This window comes from Dissoconium aciculare, assembly GCF_010015565.1.
Source record: "Dissoconium aciculare CBS 342.82 unplaced genomic scaffold K489scaffold_3, whole genome shotgun sequence".
Classification (NCBI taxonomy): Eukaryota; Fungi; Ascomycota; class Dothideomycetes; order Mycosphaerellales; family Dissoconiaceae; genus Dissoconium; species Dissoconium aciculare.
In genome coordinates this window covers 504,683-520,703 of record NW_022984953.1, presented here as the reverse complement: position 1 = coordinate 520,703, position 16,021 = coordinate 504,683, and the positions used below count along the sequence as shown (strand labels likewise).

At 52.4% G+C, this 16,021-nt stretch overlaps 5 protein-coding genes across 5 annotated transcripts; 2 read left to right on the top strand and 3 right to left on the bottom strand.

Annotated features, from left to right (window-relative positions):
- Positions 1–6: 6 nt before the first annotated feature.
- K489DRAFT_314853 (glycoside hydrolase family 5 protein) lies at positions 7–2,370 on the bottom strand (the record flags this gene model as incomplete). Its single annotated transcript, XM_033601048.1, has 1 exon — positions 7–2,370. The coding sequence occupies one exon, from the start codon at positions 2,368–2,370 to the stop codon at positions 7–9; it is 2,364 nt and encodes a 787-aa protein (XP_033462003.1).
- Positions 2,371–3,229: 859 nt separating this feature from the next.
- K489DRAFT_377503 (IPKP58 dsRNA-activated protein kinase inhibitor) lies at positions 3,230–5,167 on the top strand. Its single transcript, XM_033604169.1, has one exon. It carries the CDS (start codon positions 3,407–3,409, stop codon positions 5,012–5,014), a length of 1,608 nt encoding a protein of 535 aa, XP_033462002.1. The 5' UTR covers positions 3,230–3,406; the 3' UTR covers positions 5,015–5,167.
- Positions 5,168–6,203: 1,036 nt separating this feature from the next.
- K489DRAFT_407684 (uncharacterized protein) lies at positions 6,204–6,723 on the bottom strand (the record flags this gene model as incomplete). The annotated part of the gene is made up of 2 exons (XM_033607395.1): positions 6,204–6,402; positions 6,464–6,723. The coding sequence occupies 2 exons, from the start codon at positions 6,721–6,723 to the stop codon at positions 6,204–6,206; spliced, it is 459 nt and encodes a 152-aa protein (XP_033462001.1).
- A 4,618-nt stretch (positions 6,724–11,341) lies between these two features.
- Positions 11,342–11,901, top strand: K489DRAFT_145918 (uncharacterized protein). The gene has a single exon (XM_033599177.1). The coding sequence runs from the start codon at positions 11,383–11,385 to the stop codon at positions 11,743–11,745; it is 363 nt and encodes a 120-aa protein (XP_033462000.1). The 5' UTR covers positions 11,342–11,382; the 3' UTR covers positions 11,746–11,901.
- A 1,049-nt stretch (positions 11,902–12,950) lies between these two features.
- K489DRAFT_352017 (uncharacterized protein) lies at positions 12,951–15,548 on the bottom strand. The gene is made up of 2 exons (XM_033602462.1): positions 14,182–15,548; positions 12,951–14,128 (listed from the first exon to the last, which is right to left on the bottom strand). The coding sequence occupies exons 1-2, from the start codon at positions 15,173–15,175 to the stop codon at positions 13,029–13,031; spliced, it is 2,094 nt and encodes a 697-aa protein (XP_033461999.1). The 5' UTR covers positions 15,176–15,548; the 3' UTR covers positions 12,951–13,028.
- Between the last annotated feature and the right edge of the window lie 473 nt (positions 15,549–16,021).

Below are 16,021 nucleotides of genomic sequence, written 5' to 3'. Positions count from 1 at the left end.
ACACCTCTAGCCGCGGCCTCCAAACATCCTAAACAACGTCTCCACGTAGCCAGCACTGTCTCCGGCCTCACCCTCGATCTGCTGATCGCCAACCTGTCCTCTCCTCCGCTTCACACCATGGACCACAAGTTTCTGCTCGCCCTCGGCATGCCACCATCGCAAAACCTGGCGCGTGGCATTATCGCCGACCGGGACGATGGAGATCTCCCATTTGCCGCCACTGACCTCCACAATCGTCTTGCCCTGGGCTTGGGGGAAGTGGTAGGCCGGAAGGAAGATCTCTGTGGGGAAGTCCTTGTTGGTGGGGGTGCTGGCGATTAAGGTGAGGTTGAAGGTGCAATTGCGCAAGTCAAATCCGTAGGTGTTTATTGTGCCGTGGACGGAGATGGGGACGGGTCGGACATAGGCTTCGGCGGCGCGGTAGCCCTTTTTGGGTTCGGCGTCGTTGGTGCTGGTGATGGTGTTGTTGGGTTGGTCGCCCGTGTTGGCGTTGCTGCTGCTGCTGATGCGATCTGAAGTCATGGCGTCAACGGTCATGGTCTTTTGTATGCTCGAGGGAGTAATGGGGAGGCTGGACTGACTGGCTGAGTATGATGGGCTGTGAGGATCCGCACTGAGATGACTCCCGCTGGTAGAGGGCTCCGGCAAGGGGAGATCCTCTGCGGAGTAAATTGATAGATCCTCGCCGTTCCAATTGTCTCCCCAGTAATGAGAGTTTGTGGCCGTGTAGACCCACCAGGTCGAGCCGGATACACCGCTACCTTCGACAGCAAAGAAATTGGCATCAATGGCTGCGGACTGACTTGAGTAGTCACCAGTCTTGTAGGCATACTGGTCATCCATGTCGTATGGGATACCGATCTCAGTGTATAACGCAGGGTGAATGCCCATGTTTTCGTCGCCTTCCCGTCTGATCTCTCGTAGCTGGTCGCGGAAGCAGTTGCGGATTGCCGTCTCTCCGAGTTTGATGGCGAATGCAGGATTCGAGTATCGTCCTCGTAGCACTCCAAGAACATCAACGTTCCAGACTTTGTTCCATTTCTTCATGATCAAAGTGATGCCGTCGTAGAAATGCGATGCGAAAATCATGTTTTTGTCGTCGCCATCCGGTGTGCCGCGAATGTTGGGAGGAATTTCGAAAGGCGAAGGTTGGATGAGGAGAGAGCTGTCTTGCCATACTTCTCGAATGGCGTCTCTGTATAACCGATAGAAATGCATGAAGTAATGGTTTGTCCAGTATTCCTGATCAATCTCAGCTGCGCTTTCATCGTTTGCAGACTGTGGTAGTTTGGTGAAATATTGTGGTTGTAGTAGGTCTCCAGTCTCAGGATCCCAAACGCCGTGTTGTGCCCAGATGCAGGTGCCCAACTTCCAATCCGAACCACGCTCCCAACCATACTTCTTGTCCGCCCAATCCGAGTCTAGCCAGGCAGATACTCCTTTCGGATCGATAAGCTGTGAGCCGCTTTTGTAGGGACCAAGGCTGCCGAAATTCCAAACCTCAACCTCGACTGCTCGTCCGGAGCCGGTCAAGAAGGATTGCAAGGCGGTCGGCGAGGTCCCTTTGCGCAGTTTCTGGTCGGCAGGCACTTTGCTAAGGTCAGGATGTCCGACGTAGCCCTTGTTTGGTTCGTTCATCGTCTCGTAACCGATTACGACGTCTCCATGTAGTCCACCAGCATCATGAATGCGCTGCGCCAAATACTTGCAAGCGTCAACGAAATGTCCTTGTAGATAGTCCTGAATGTTCTTGCCATCTATGATGCATTTGGGCGCAAAGTCCCGACCAGCGAAGAAGAGAGTGGAAATAGTCTGGACAGCCAGGCGGGTGTAGTTTGTCGCCCAGATCATCTTGGGAAAGCTCGCTGGATCGGGCCATGTATTCTGGACGAGAGCGGCCTCGGTAGCACTGAAATGGGTTGGGTCCAGGCCACATGCGTATAACGTCCATAATGGAGCGCCCGAGCCAGCAGTGAAGCGTGACCAGACGTCCTGGTGCGGGTCCATGAAGATGTAGAATCCATACTCTTTTGCTTTCCTCAGGATGGCGATAGTGTGGTCTATGAACTTTTCATCGTATTTGCCAGGCCCGGCGTGCTCAAGCGCCTCCCAGGTGAAGATGTAGCGAATGGTGTTGAATCCCCATGAGCGCAAACGAGAAAAGTGGGCGTCAGCCTCGGATTCTGCAAAGGGTCGATTGACGAATGAAACGTCGTCGCCATCGTAGAAGTGCTCCAAGACATGCGATGGGACGTCAGGCGAGTGCGGGAATTTGGAGTCGCCCGCGATGTTGATGCCGTGCAGGATGATTTGACGATTCTCAGGATCCCGGAAGGTTTCGCCGTCGATGTGCAGTCGCAGTGCCGCCATGGCCTCGTTGCGATCTTTATTGAGAGGGAGTGTGAATGGTGGAGATCTCGACAGTCAACGGGATGCGCGAATGGCAAAGGGTCTGGATGTGGTGTTGGTCGCGTGGGGACAACACGCGTGCGCAACTGATGTGCAACGAATGGTGGCACGTATCGGCTCAACGATTGCCTTCAATTATGATTGTAGCAAATTTCTAGCGATGGGAAAGATCATTCTTTGCCAATCGTGACCAGTCCATAATATACATTAGGACGGAATTCTCAGAGACGGTAATAGGCTTATTATACTACAGCCTTCCTTATGCAGACTACAAGACGGTGGCAGGAGCAGGGTCGACGATAGTGGTACGATTCCTCTGCAGTCCAGTAGTCTACTGTAGTGGAGACGGATCTCATCTTCCAGTCTAGGCCTCTCAACCAACAATGGTGAAGTCTGCTCCTCGTCGACATCGCTGGACAGTTGAACATCGCCAGTTCACATCATCATTCATCCGATTGCAGCTCATCGCCCGGGCAGGCGTCATTCCCACGAATGACTCCAGTAGCTTCTCCGAAGTATATCGTAAGCATGACGACATCATACCCAGGTGAGTTCTGGAATGGCTGGCTCTGAACGGAATACCAAAGGATTCATCATCTTCCACCTGTCGGTCAGTCCACCGTAGCGAGTACCTTCTTCCATGTGTCAGGGTCCAGACGCCCGCTGCCGCCGCTCGAATTGATTGGCACTGCCTTAGGTAGGTATTGGGGGGTTTGAGGCTGCTAAATCCAGTACTATAGACTTTTATGGCATGGTAACAATAGTGATAATCCTACCATTTCCAAATGTGGTCATACTTCACTCGACGCTAGCTTTTGCGCCAGCTTGCATCTTCCCAGGCGTGCATACACCACTGACTGACACTCAATAGCACGTGCGATTGAAAAGAGTCCACATCCACTTGCGCCTCAACCATTGCGTCTTCTCAATTGCTCCGGACGCTCGTTACATCTGTTCGACACCCAGCCGCCTACATGCAATCGATATCACCGTCGTCATGATTGTTCGCTTGTCGACCGTCGCGCTTGGGGCCTTGTGCCTTTCCGCCACCCCATTCGCTTCCGCCTTGTCCGCCAGTGATATCCCATCTGATACTCCCGTTTCACAACTTCTTGCCAGCGCCAATGCCAATCTCGCCCAGGGCAATGCGCAAGATGCGCTCGTCTATTTCGATGTCGCCATTCAGAAAGACCCCAAAAACTACCTCACCCTCTTTAAACGCGGCGCAGCATACTTGTCAGTGGGCAAGAACGTCCACGCAAGTCGCGACTTCGACCAGGTCCTGCAACTGAAGCCGGGCTTTGAAGGTGCTTTGTTGCAGCGAGCGAAGATTAAGAGTCGCAAAGCCGACTGGGCAGGCGCGAAAGCGGATTACATTGAGGCAAAGAGGCCGGATGGCCAGGAGATGGAGGATCTCGTGCAGGCCGAGGGCGCAGAGAAATTGGCGGCAGACGCCGAAGCTGCTAAAGACTGGGAAGCATGTGTGACGAACGCGGGAATTGCCATCGTCGTTGCCGGCACAGCACCAGAGCTGCGACAACGGCGGGCACGATGTCGGTTCGCCAAGGGCGAGGTCATGGAGGGCATCGCTGACCTCTACCACGTCGCACAGATCAATCCTGCTTTGACCGAGCCACATCTAAGGATAGCCGCTATGACATTCTATTCCTTGGGCGAGACGGAAAAAGGCCTGACAGCCATCGCAAAGTGCCTACACAACGACCCCGACAACAAAGAGTGCGCGGCGTTGCGCAAGAGCCTCAAGGCGATCGATCGCACAGTCAAGAAGCTCGATAAGTTCTTCGAGAGACGGCAATACGCCACGGCTGTGAAGCTTCTCGTTCCGCAAGGCGATGATGAGCCAGGTCTCCTCCAAGAAATCAAGGACGACACCAACTCCTTCCGGGAGAGAGGCTACATTCACGAACAAGCCACCAACGCGCTCTACGCGACTCTCATCGAAAAGACCTGCGAAGCCTACAGCGAAATGAACAACGCGAAGAAATCCGCCCAGTACTGCGACGAAGCACTGACCTGGAATCCGACCTCCCTCCACGCCCTCCTCTCCAAAGCGCAACGGCAACTCGACGCCGACGACTTCGAGCCCGCCATAAGCACGCTCAACAGCGCCAAAGAAGCGCACGGCGAGAACTCCTCCCAGAAACTCAACGACCTCCTCCACAAAGCCCACACGCTCCTCAAACGCAGCAAAACCAAAGACTACTACAAAGTCCTCGGCATCACCCGCGACGCTGACGCCCGCGACATCAAGCGCGCCTTCCGCAAACTCACCGTCCTGCACCACCCGGACAAGGCCGCCAGCAACGGCATCAGCCAGGAAGTCGCCCAGAAGAAAATGAGCGAGATCAACGAGGCCTACGAAGTCCTCTCGGACCCGGAACTCCGCGAGCGCTTCGACCGCGGCGACGATCCCAACGATCCGATGGCGAACCAGCAGGGCAATCCTTTCCAGGGTAGTCCGTTTGGCGGCCAGCAGATGTTCTTCCAGCAAGGCGGCCGTGGCGGCGGCAGCGGGTTCAAATTCTCTGCGGGTGGTCAGGCGAATGGGCATCAATTCCAGTTTGGAGGCGGGTTCCCATTTTAGAGATATGGCTGAAGGTGAAAATTTTCTTGGTTGGCCTCGTGTTTCGACGGCGGTGTTTTGCATGGCTGTTACAGGGAAGGATATGTACGTTAACGTGGAGGAGTTTGGTCATTGAAAGAGAAAAGAAGGGATCGTAGGCAGGCTTCGCGCCGTCGATGATTCCGGCCTCTCTGGCGATTTGGGGCGTTTTCATAGTTGTAGAACGGGTTCGTTTTCTGTCTAGCGATTCGTACAAAGTATTCAAAACTCGCAGAAATACCACGATATTGCTTTGATCATTGCCTGTCTATCTCCTGTTTCCAGAACGGCGCATACGTACACACGGCGTCGTAAAGCCATCGCATAAATGTCCTCCTGGGTGCCTAGGCAGGGTAGGAACGATTGCAAATTTTCTTGGACGTGGAAATAGCATGGTAGATCACTGGCCACCTTTTCCAGGGGAAAAATTGTCTCATTTACTCTTCATCGGAAGTACTCTCGGGGGACACATTTCAATTTGTGTTAAGAATAACAAGAGATCTATTGGTATCGCAGGAGAATTTTCAATCGTGCCTCCCTTCCCACACTCATTACACCACCGGCCGTGTTTTCATGAACCGAGCAAGATGAAGAAAAAGCTCCGCCACAAGCCCCTTTCTCGGGTCAAAATGTACAAATTGGGTATCGCGAACTATCTCACTCTCTCGTGCGCACGCGTAGCCTGGCGAGCATATCCGGGCGCAGGAAACGTGCGGATACAACCCCGCTGTTCAACGCCGGAAGGGAAAAAAATGACAGTGACCGGACAGAAAGTCCTTCCGCGTGATAGGATGTGAGGGGAAAGTCGTGTGAATTCGACTGACGGGTCTTAATTATGTAAATTTGGATTGTATGCGTGTGGATCAGAAGCGGCAATTTCTTGAATCGTGTCAGTTTTGAGTAGAGAGCATGTCGTTCTTGTAAGTGGAATTAAGTGAGTGGAAGCTCCGTTTTCTTTTCAAATAATAAGATCGTCTCATCGGTTGAGTCGGGTTCGGAACTTTGATATAAGCATCGCGATCATGACACTGGCTGGTCGAGCGCGAGGTTTGTAATCTCCGCCGGCACGTGGCATCGCCTGCACGGCAAGGACTTCCACGTTCGCTCATGGTCTGGCACCGAATTTTGGGCAGTGAGCGTGATTCGAAATTCATGATTCATAGTTCAAGCTTCAGCTGCCGCGGGAAGTGCTCGTTGACATAGGTTTTGACTTGTCTCCTGATGACGGAGTCGCATTCTTGGATGTCTCCATGGCGTTTTCAAGTTTGCTGAGTCGGTTGTTAAGATAATCGAAGCGCCGACTAAGTTGGGTGAGAGCAGCATCGTTGGCAGAGACGAGCTCGATCATTCTCTGAATGCATTCTTGATTGCTATAACTGCAGGTTAGAAAACATTGTTCGAAGTGAAGATGTGGAGAAGTGATATTCTTACTATTCTTCAACTTCCTCTTCTTCCTCGTCGTAGTCGTAGTATTTTGAATCAGACTCGCTTGTTGAATCGGAGAATTGAAAGTGTGACTCTGTGTTGTTCTCGGACTTGATTGAAGCGCGACGAGCGTCTTGTGTCTGGCAAGCTTCTCCATTGTGGGTCGCAGTTGGTGATGGGAGACCATGCGCAGTGGAGTGAAGATCTTGCGTTTTGTCCTGAGCCATGGTGATACAGTCGTTGAATTCTTCGAGCACGAACGGCATGTTGTGCAGTTTGTGAAGTGAAATGATTGATGTGCGGACCAAGAACAATAAAGACAGCCTTGTGTATTCGTGAGGCTGATGTTCGAGTGAAGGATCTTGAGTTAAGCTTAGTGAGGCGTAATGGTGAGAAAGACCGATAATTTGGCGTTGCCGTCGCAAAGATATGTATATTGGAAAGGGCTGGCGTGGGATATGGTTCAGAAGGTGTGCTGGTCAGTGGAAACAATGTCCGGACGACGGCGCTTCACCAGGTTTTAGTAGTGTTTCGTCATGGCCATGCCCCACGCTGGAACCGACGTGTCTCCAATGGAGCAGGGCTGTCATCTGGGCTGAGGGAGGAAACGCCGGACCCGGCACAAAGTGTCTTGTGGAACCGGAGGAGTCGTTGACCGCTCAATTGAAGGACGCCCGCGGGAGACAATCGGAAGACGAGCCGAAAGTACCGATCGGTCAACGGGCGCGCAAGGCAACGTACTGTAGGGCCAGAGTGAGGGAGAGAGGAGAAGGGGTGGCGTCGAGTACGTTTCTAGTGGGGTTGCGGGTGTGGATGGTGGTGTAAGTGTATGGTAGAAGGATTGGGAAACGGGCGTTTGAGAATGGCCATGGTGGTGGTGATGGTGGTGATGGTGGTTGTGGTGGTTGTGGTGGTTGCGGTATCCGTGCACTGCTTCAGTCCACTCGCTCCGCTCGTGCACCACAACTCAACGTCCACAACGGTTCAACGTCCACGATGCGACTTAATAGGATTGTAGATTGAACGCGTCTTTGTATCCATCACAACATGGCTGAATACGCTGAAGAAGAGGCTCGTATCAATGCTGCACTCCTCTGGCGCGAGGAGACTGAATTTGAGGGCCCTCTGACTACGTTAGCAAAGGAGTTTAGAGTTTCGTACAAGCGACTCCAACGACGCGCTCGTGGATTGAAAAGCAAGTCTACAAGGCAACCAGCTAATAGGAAGCTGGATAACGCTCAAGAAGAGGCCTTAATAACGTGGCTAAAGCGATGTGATAAGATAGGTGTGTCTGCGCGCGTTGTCGACGTGCATAAGACTGCCAATTCGATCCTAGCTAGATGCCACAATCTCGAAGGGCCAGCGCCAGACGTCTCGAAGATGTGGGTCTCACGCTTCATTTCACGCCACCCTGAGTGGTATAAGCGTCCATCACGATCACTTGATGCAGTACGTGCAGCAGCAGAGCAGCCAGGCCGTATTGGATTATGGTATTCTCGCTTCGAAGAGATCGTCCGGACCGAAGGCATACCTCCAGACGACATTTGGAACATGGATGAGACTGGCTTTCGTGTTGGTATGGCACGTACGCAGCACGTGCTAACGCAGCATCCGGAGCAGCGTAATTGGACGCCGAGCTCTAACAATCGCGAGACAGTGACGGTTGTTGAGGCCATTAGCGCAGCTGGCGCAACAATCCAGCCGATGGTGATCCTCCCTGGCAAACGACTTCAAGACGCGTGGTTCACAGAGCTCCATTCAGCTACAATGCTTGCTTTGAGCGACACAGGCTATACAACAGACGCTCTGACGCTCCAGTGGCTGTATCATTGGGAGGAGCAGTCGCGAAGACTCCAGCGTGGCGTGAAGCGATTACTTGTCTTCGACGGATATGGATCTCACTATACCCTCGAGTTCGTCGAGTTCTGTGAGCAACATGCTATTATACCTCTTGTATTGCCGCCGCACATGTCGCATCTTATGCAGCCGCTTGACGTAGCCATATTTCAGCCGTTCAAACACTGGCATTCAGAAGCAGTTGACTATGCTACGCGCAGCGGCTGTATTGACTTCAATAAGACAGAGTTCCTCGCTGCCTTCGAGGGCTTTAGACAGAAGACTATGAAGCCGGATACAATACGTGCTGGCTTTGCAAAGACTGGCCTTTATCCATTCAATCCAAACGTTGTTCTTTCAAGCCTTAGAGAGAAAGCAGCAACACTCGCGCGGCCAGCAACTCCAGTTGATCAGGCTACGTTAGAGACGACGATGATTACAACACCACGTACAGTACGGACTCTGGCACGTACTCAGAGCCAATTCATTGCTTCTGCTCTAGCTGACCAGCCTATAGCGACGCAGCAGCTTCAGAGGATCTTCCGTGGCGCATACGCCATAGCAATCGCTGGAGCTGAGGCTGTAGATGAACTTCAACATACGACGGTTGCCCAGAACGTACGCAATCAGCGTCGCTCGATGAAGCGCCAGTATCTACAGAATGGAGGAGTCCTTACTGCAGCACAAGCACGTCAAGTCATCCAAAAAAGACGTCAAAAAGAGGCAGAGAAGGCTGATAAAGTACTTGCTCGTGAGAAGGTAAAGGATCGTCGTAAACGACTGAATCTTGTATTAAATGTTATAGACATGACTTCGAGGCATTCAAAGGCGGTAATTAATGGCTTCAAACGTCGTTTGATGCCAGTATGGCTCCGTCTAATGCAGGATATTGATGGCAACGAGCGTGCAGAGCGTCATCTCGATGGCGATGATGGTCACGACGAGCCTGTGGACGTTGAACCGTTGTGGACGTTGAGTTGTGGTGCACGAGCGGAGCGAGTGGACTGAAGCAGTGCACGGATAGTGGTGATGCTGTTGATGCTGGACGGTACCGCGCCGTGGGTGGTCGGTCTGTCAGGCACGGTGCTCGAATCCGTTCGGCAGAGCGAGTATACTGGTCACTGTCCCACACTCACGGCAACCGAGTTGGTGACGAACAATACCATCGTCGAAACGCCTGAATAAACATTGTGTCGGAGGGAGAGAAACGGCCGGTGTGGTGGTAGCGTGCCGTTGGGGCCTGACGAGGATGTCTTGGAAATTCCGGAACGCAGATCCGCGGCTGCATGTCCCGGTCAGGGCTTGATCTTAAATCCTGTAGCCTCATTTCATCCCGTCCGAATGTATCGCATGTAACAATTTGTAGGCTATGCTAGACGTGACAGTCTCGATCATCATTACAACTGCCGCATGCGTCCTTTCGTATCGCCATCATCATGATCATGATCGCAATCTACTCTCGACATTTGGATTCCAAGTACACTACTGATGGTGGAACACACTACAAGTGACTCATCGACTCCTCGGCGGGCGAGAACGTCTCCTCCTCGTTCTCTGTTCCTGGATCGATCCATACGGACATTCGACATCTCCTCCTTCATCGCTGGTACTGCAGTATCGCCGAGGCAGAAAGAGCTTTCCTGTGCTGTCTGTTTGGGTCACGACGACAAGTGCCGGTGCCACGTACCGCACGACTCCCAATGCATCGCTTCATCATCCCACAGACGACTTAATCATGGTAACAACACGGTTCTCGTCGAATAAGTGCGGTATCAAACTTCATTACCGGCATAGCAATCTGATAACGTGATGACCGTCGGCTGTATCCCATCTCCTGTATGTCACTGCATATTGCATTGTGATTGCCACACGAAACACATACGGGTGTAAGCGACTTCCTGCAATGTTCCGCGTACGTCCTCTTCGGGAGTGATAGTGACGATGGAATAATAGACGTATCATGCCATCCGGTCTCCCTTCTGTTACTCAACCATTGGCTCCTTCGCAGGTTTCTGGCTGCGGCGCGCGTGGGATTGTCCAATAATCCAATTTCGCATACGGAGAGATCAGGTTTTTTTCTCATGGAGAGCCAGTCCTTGTCTACTGTACGTTTCATGCAACGCTCGAACGACGTCGTGCATTGTCGTCGTCGTCACCGCGGGAGGAATGTCCTCCCGCGAAGGGCTGGGTCGCGCCTCCGCCCGTGTTTGCGGGAACTACTGGGGCGTTTTCGCTCTTTCCCAATAGGGGTGGTGTTTTCTCTCCATGTACCCATGTCACGATCCCGGCGAACGGGGAACGCAAAAGCCTTCGTGCATCCCTGTCCTGCCCGACGGATGTGAGATGGACCACTGCATCATACTGAGTCACAAGGGGCGCCTATGACAGCGACGGAAAATCATAGCGGAGTCCTTAATGAAGATCATCCATGTGATCGATACAACACGGCGGAGCGTTCGGTCCGTGAAAAGTATCTGCATTGTGGGGCGTTTCCTGTCGATGTCGTGCTACATGTACACGCCCGGCAGATATGCAAGCCGGGCGAGAGAAGCCTCATCATCACATCACATCATTGATGGCTACGAGGCTCCGACTCCCGCACGTGGTCGTAGCAATCCATTCAGACTTACCGCCCGGAATCCCAAGTACTGTATACGAGTACTGTGGGTGTACTACCTAGGTAGGGAGATGCATGATGATGATGATGATCCCGAGCGCACATAACGCCGAGAAAAATTATTTCGAAACCTTGTCGGACGATTCCCCATGCGTACGACAGAGAGAGAGAATCGGATTGACGAGTCCGCCCCTCCCCCGTTCTTCGGGGAGCAACTTCCGAGCTTCCCCTGACCAATGGGAGACCGTTCCGTCCAATTGGAAAACACACCTCATTCTTCGAGGATCGGGCTTTCGAAGCGCGGGCTACTTGTGATGGCACTACTGCCTGCTACTGCGCGTGTTGGCCCCGGCCGGGGAGGATCGGCGTGGGCATGTGTTGACTTGCATTGCATGCACACGCTGATAAAGTGTTGTTTATATTTGTAAGAACGAGTGTATCTGGACTCACGTTGACTGTAGATCGCAGGCGTATGCATGTGCTGTATCATATCGGTCCATCTCTTGCGCGAACATGGCACCCTCAATCGCGAAATCGATCACCATCGAATCTCGCTTGTTATCAATCTTGTTACGATGATGATGTTCAACCCTGTTTGGTGGCTACAGAGAGGAGATCGTCGCCGCAGCAGCATGTTGCCCAGAGAATTCAATTTATCGTGCATACCATCGCACAAAATCTGCATCGATTGAGATCCATTATCACGAGTCTGCTGACCAGTTTTTCATGCAGTCTAATTGCGGCCACGGCAGCCCTTGTCGCCCCGGGAGTCCATCGTCACATCGTCGACGACGCCGTCGTTGGTCGATCCTCAATGCAACGTGGTACGAAATGAGGGGTTCCCAGCATGCGATGCCGGCTGTCGAGATGCTGTACACGGACAGCTTTTGCGCCGAGGCGGTGAAATCACCGGTGACGTGACCATTGTCTATCAGTCCTCGTTCTCATCATCCTACAGTAGCCTCTACCACAGAAGATGAAAGTCCGCCGCCGAATGTGACCCAAGGCGCGGCCTTTCCATTTTCGATCACGAGAGGAGGGAACTTACTCATTAGAAGACTGCTCTAGACTCGCGTGATGTCGTCCGGACAAGCATTTCCGATATCGGTAGATAGGATAGCGTCTGACCATGACGGTCGAGGTCGTCTGTAAACATCATCATACTCTTCGGTCACCGAGAAGGATATGCGGACGAAACTCTCCGCGCCAGAACAGACTGAATGGGACGCTTGTCGCGTGGGCAGAAAATGGAAAAGGAAACGCATCGGAGTGCGACCGAGCCGACAAAATTGTGGCAAGGGAGGAAATTTCCGATGATCTGGCTCGCGCGTCAACTCGTGCACGGGATGCGTTGCATAATTGCAATATTTACAAGGCTGAGAAATCTGTCGGGCAGGGAATAAAGATGATGGGTGTGGTATGGGCAATGGTGTCGTACAGAGGGAAAACGGCGTGACCCAGCGACAACACAAGGGATATTTCTCCCCAGGACCGGGGATTGGCGAGCCGGCTCTTGGATGCGTGAATGTGTGCTGCAAATGCCCCTGCTGCAAGGCCGCATGGCTGTTCTGCTGCATTCATATGCGCGGGATGAGTGCGTGCATGCATGAAATATATGCATTGCGTGAGATGAGACGACGGATCTTGATTGTTGGTATGCGTGGGAACTTTTCGCCGACCTTTCATCATCCATCGTCAACAATCTGCATGTTTGGTCCGGCTAGGGAAGCCACGTAGGAATCGATATGCCGGGTGGGAATGCATTTCCCTCTGCAACTCGGACTCGGGCTCGGGAGTTGGGCTTCGTGTCCCATCGCTTGAGGATAAAACACTTGTCAGCCCATCCACGTCTGGTACATGGATCACACCGTTATTTTCGTTCCTCCTTCACCGTCACGAAAGCAGCCGGGGACTCGTCCGATTGGCAAGTTCAATAGCATGGGCGGAGCAGTTGCCGCGGCTACACAGATGCCGGCCTGTACGTCAACGTATTGCATGCACGGAGATCTCCGTGGTAGGTTGGCCGCGATCTGCTTGATGAGGAGAGAGAGAAAATCCTTCATACATTGTATACTTCATGTGTAACTTTCACCATCGCGAACTTAGTTCATCCATCGTCTACAACAACATGACCGAATTTGCTCTTTGCTCCACGCCGCCTCGTCCCGTCCAGACCTCGTCGATCGCTCTGAAATGAGCCTCATAGTCAACATCGCCACTCGCAGAGACTGGTTCAAATGCCTGTTCTGCCTGGACACGGCCCTGTCCCGCCGCGGCACTCGCAGCACCATATGTTTTCAATCCACCGGCGATACAATGATTCTTGCCGTTGAATGCGGTATCAGCAACCGTCTTCCATGCAGCGGTCTGATCCACTGCCATAGCAGGAGTGTAGTAGATTCTGCAATCTGCAGGCTCATATCGGAATTGAAGCGGTGTGCCTGTGGTATCACCCTGGCGGATGCCATCCCGGACGTTCATAGCCGTGGCAGCTGACCGGATGAGCACAAGGTCATTGTACTCGCCCAGTGCGGTTTTGTTGTAGAATGCTGCCGAATGCTTGTATTGGTAGGCGTACGGTACTTGGGCGTAGAAGAAAATGTCGTCAATGGGAAAGTCATTGGTGCCCTTGATTCCGCCAACCGCTTGGATAATGTCCTTATTGGGACGCCCGCCAAGCGCGATTGTCTTCACGCCTGCCTGCTGTCGCATGAGCTCACTAAAGATCGTACATGTGCTAGCACAGTATCCATCATATACGATAATGATGTTCTCAGCCTTGAATGGCTGCTTCGTGATGTTTGCACGTTCGAGATAGCCAGAGACGTAGATTCCACCAGAATTGTCCGGGGTCAGGACATCGCTGAGGTTCCAACGAATGATGCTTGTGAAGTTGTCCGGTTGAGGACCATATGCATGCGGTCCATACTTCTCAGCCCAGCTGGTGAATGGCTTGTAATCGATGTCGGTATCCGTGCGGTAGTTGAAGGCACTCGAGACTAGCCCCTGTACGGTATCATTAGTGTCCAGACTTCTTGGGACTAAGCCAGAAAAGTAACTGGTTTCCTGTCCAATGTAATCGAATGCTTCGTGAGCTCGGAACCGTGTAGCGCCGTAGGGTAGGATGTGAGGGAACAGCTGTTTGAAAAGATCATAACCTTGAAGAATCGTACCACCACCATTGGCGGACACATCGATGATGAGCTTGGTCTTGTTCTCTGTCTGTTTGTTAGCTGTGTGGACACCTTATGTCGAAGAGCATTGCACATACCTGCGATGGCTCGATTTATCAAAATTTCATTCGTCTGTTGGAAAGGTATCTCATCAGGGCCGGTCGAAACGAACGATGGTACACTGAGCACTGCTACATCATCGTAACCGGCGCCAGAGAGGAAGTAGCCCGAGTTGAGATTGTTCTTTTCCCGGACGATCGGCGAAGGATATCCGGGAGGTGCAGCCTTGGTCGAAGCAGCTGCGGATGTGGGTGCACTCGAAGGCACTGTTGTAGACACACTTGATGATTCTGATGAACTCGTCGGAGCAGCAGCTGCTGCAGCGGGTTGAACAGCTCCTGCAGGCACAGCAAAGAACTGGCGATAGATATCGGCGCCAGTCTGAATACCATCAAAAGGCTTCAGCACGCGGGCGAAGTTGTCCAAGACGACGGTCGTGCCATTGACAAATGTAAGCGACGTGGTAGGTCCGGGATAAGACCATCGTCCTCGTCCATTACCGGCAAACGTTCCAGTTCCCGAGCCGGACGAACCGAGCGAGACTTGACCTAGAAGATAGAACATATTGTTCCACAGAGCATCTCTGTCCTGGAGGCTTCCGACTTGCGAGAAGTTGAGAAGCCATTCGGTGCTGTCCTGGCCGTTGATCAACTTCAAGGGACTGGGCTTGCGGCCTGTCGAGTTACTGGACACGTATTGGAGGATATCCTGGTAGACGAAGACCTGAGGAATGCTCACGCCATCAAGCGATACCGACACAAGCGGAGTCTTGCGACCATAGGAAAAGACAGAGTTGTAGCTGTCCGTGTAGATAACGAAATGGCCATCGTGGGCCAGGTGAAAGGCCTCATAGATGTCATGGCCAAAAGCATACTCGCTAGCATACGAGCCAGCAGCGGCTTTGCTGCGAATGGAATTCCAATTGGCATAGAAATCGTATGCTGGCTGAATCTTGCTAGCATATTCACTGGGCGGATTCTTCAGATACTCGATCGATGTCTGCCAGTCGACATACGGCCGAATCGAATCCATGTACGCCAGTGCTGCAGACTGGTTGAACGGCACAGAGTTTATACATTCGTATGCTAGCTGAGCAGGCACCGTCGGAGTGGCTTTAGGACTTGCGACTAAGAAGGAAGATGCCAGTGCAGACACTTGGCCACATGGGCCTAAACTCGTTGGGATTGTCGTGGACGATGATGTGTGTCCACCTGAACCATAGCTCAAAGGACTTGTGGTAGTCGCGTGTCCATATTTTGTTGGCGAAGGACGAGTGTATTGATGAGGAATGTAGGGACTATGATCAGGCCTGAGTAGATTATATTAGGAACACGCTTTGACCGAACATCTCGGCCAGCAAGATCCCTCTTTGAAGAACATAGCATGCAATGACCTACCACGCTTGCTTGGGTGCCGCAATCGCTGCGGTGGCAAGGGTCAGCACGCCAATGACAGACGCTCGCACGTGAATCTGCATCGTGCCGGGTTCAATCGCTGAGGTACTCGGAGTAGAGACATTTTCAACAAGAGATACGACGGGATATATATCCCTAGAGACTGTGCCGCAATCATTTTGCCGAGCCTGTAGTATCACATCGTCACATCAGACAGTCGCAGCACATACAGATGCAGGTACTAATCCGCATAATTAAAGGTGTTGTCGCTATCAGAGCCAGAATGATAGCCCGGCGGCCATACTGGATTGAGTGTAAGCTTTTAAGACGAGTTCGGTCTCCTGCCTTGACAGGTAAAGCGCGTGTAATCAAGCAACGCCAGGCGGGACGATCTTGAGTGGCTTGATTGGTTGAATTGGACGGAGATTGGTGCAGAACGACTCGAGAGGGTGCGATGAAATGCTTGCTGGTCATTATGTCGTGA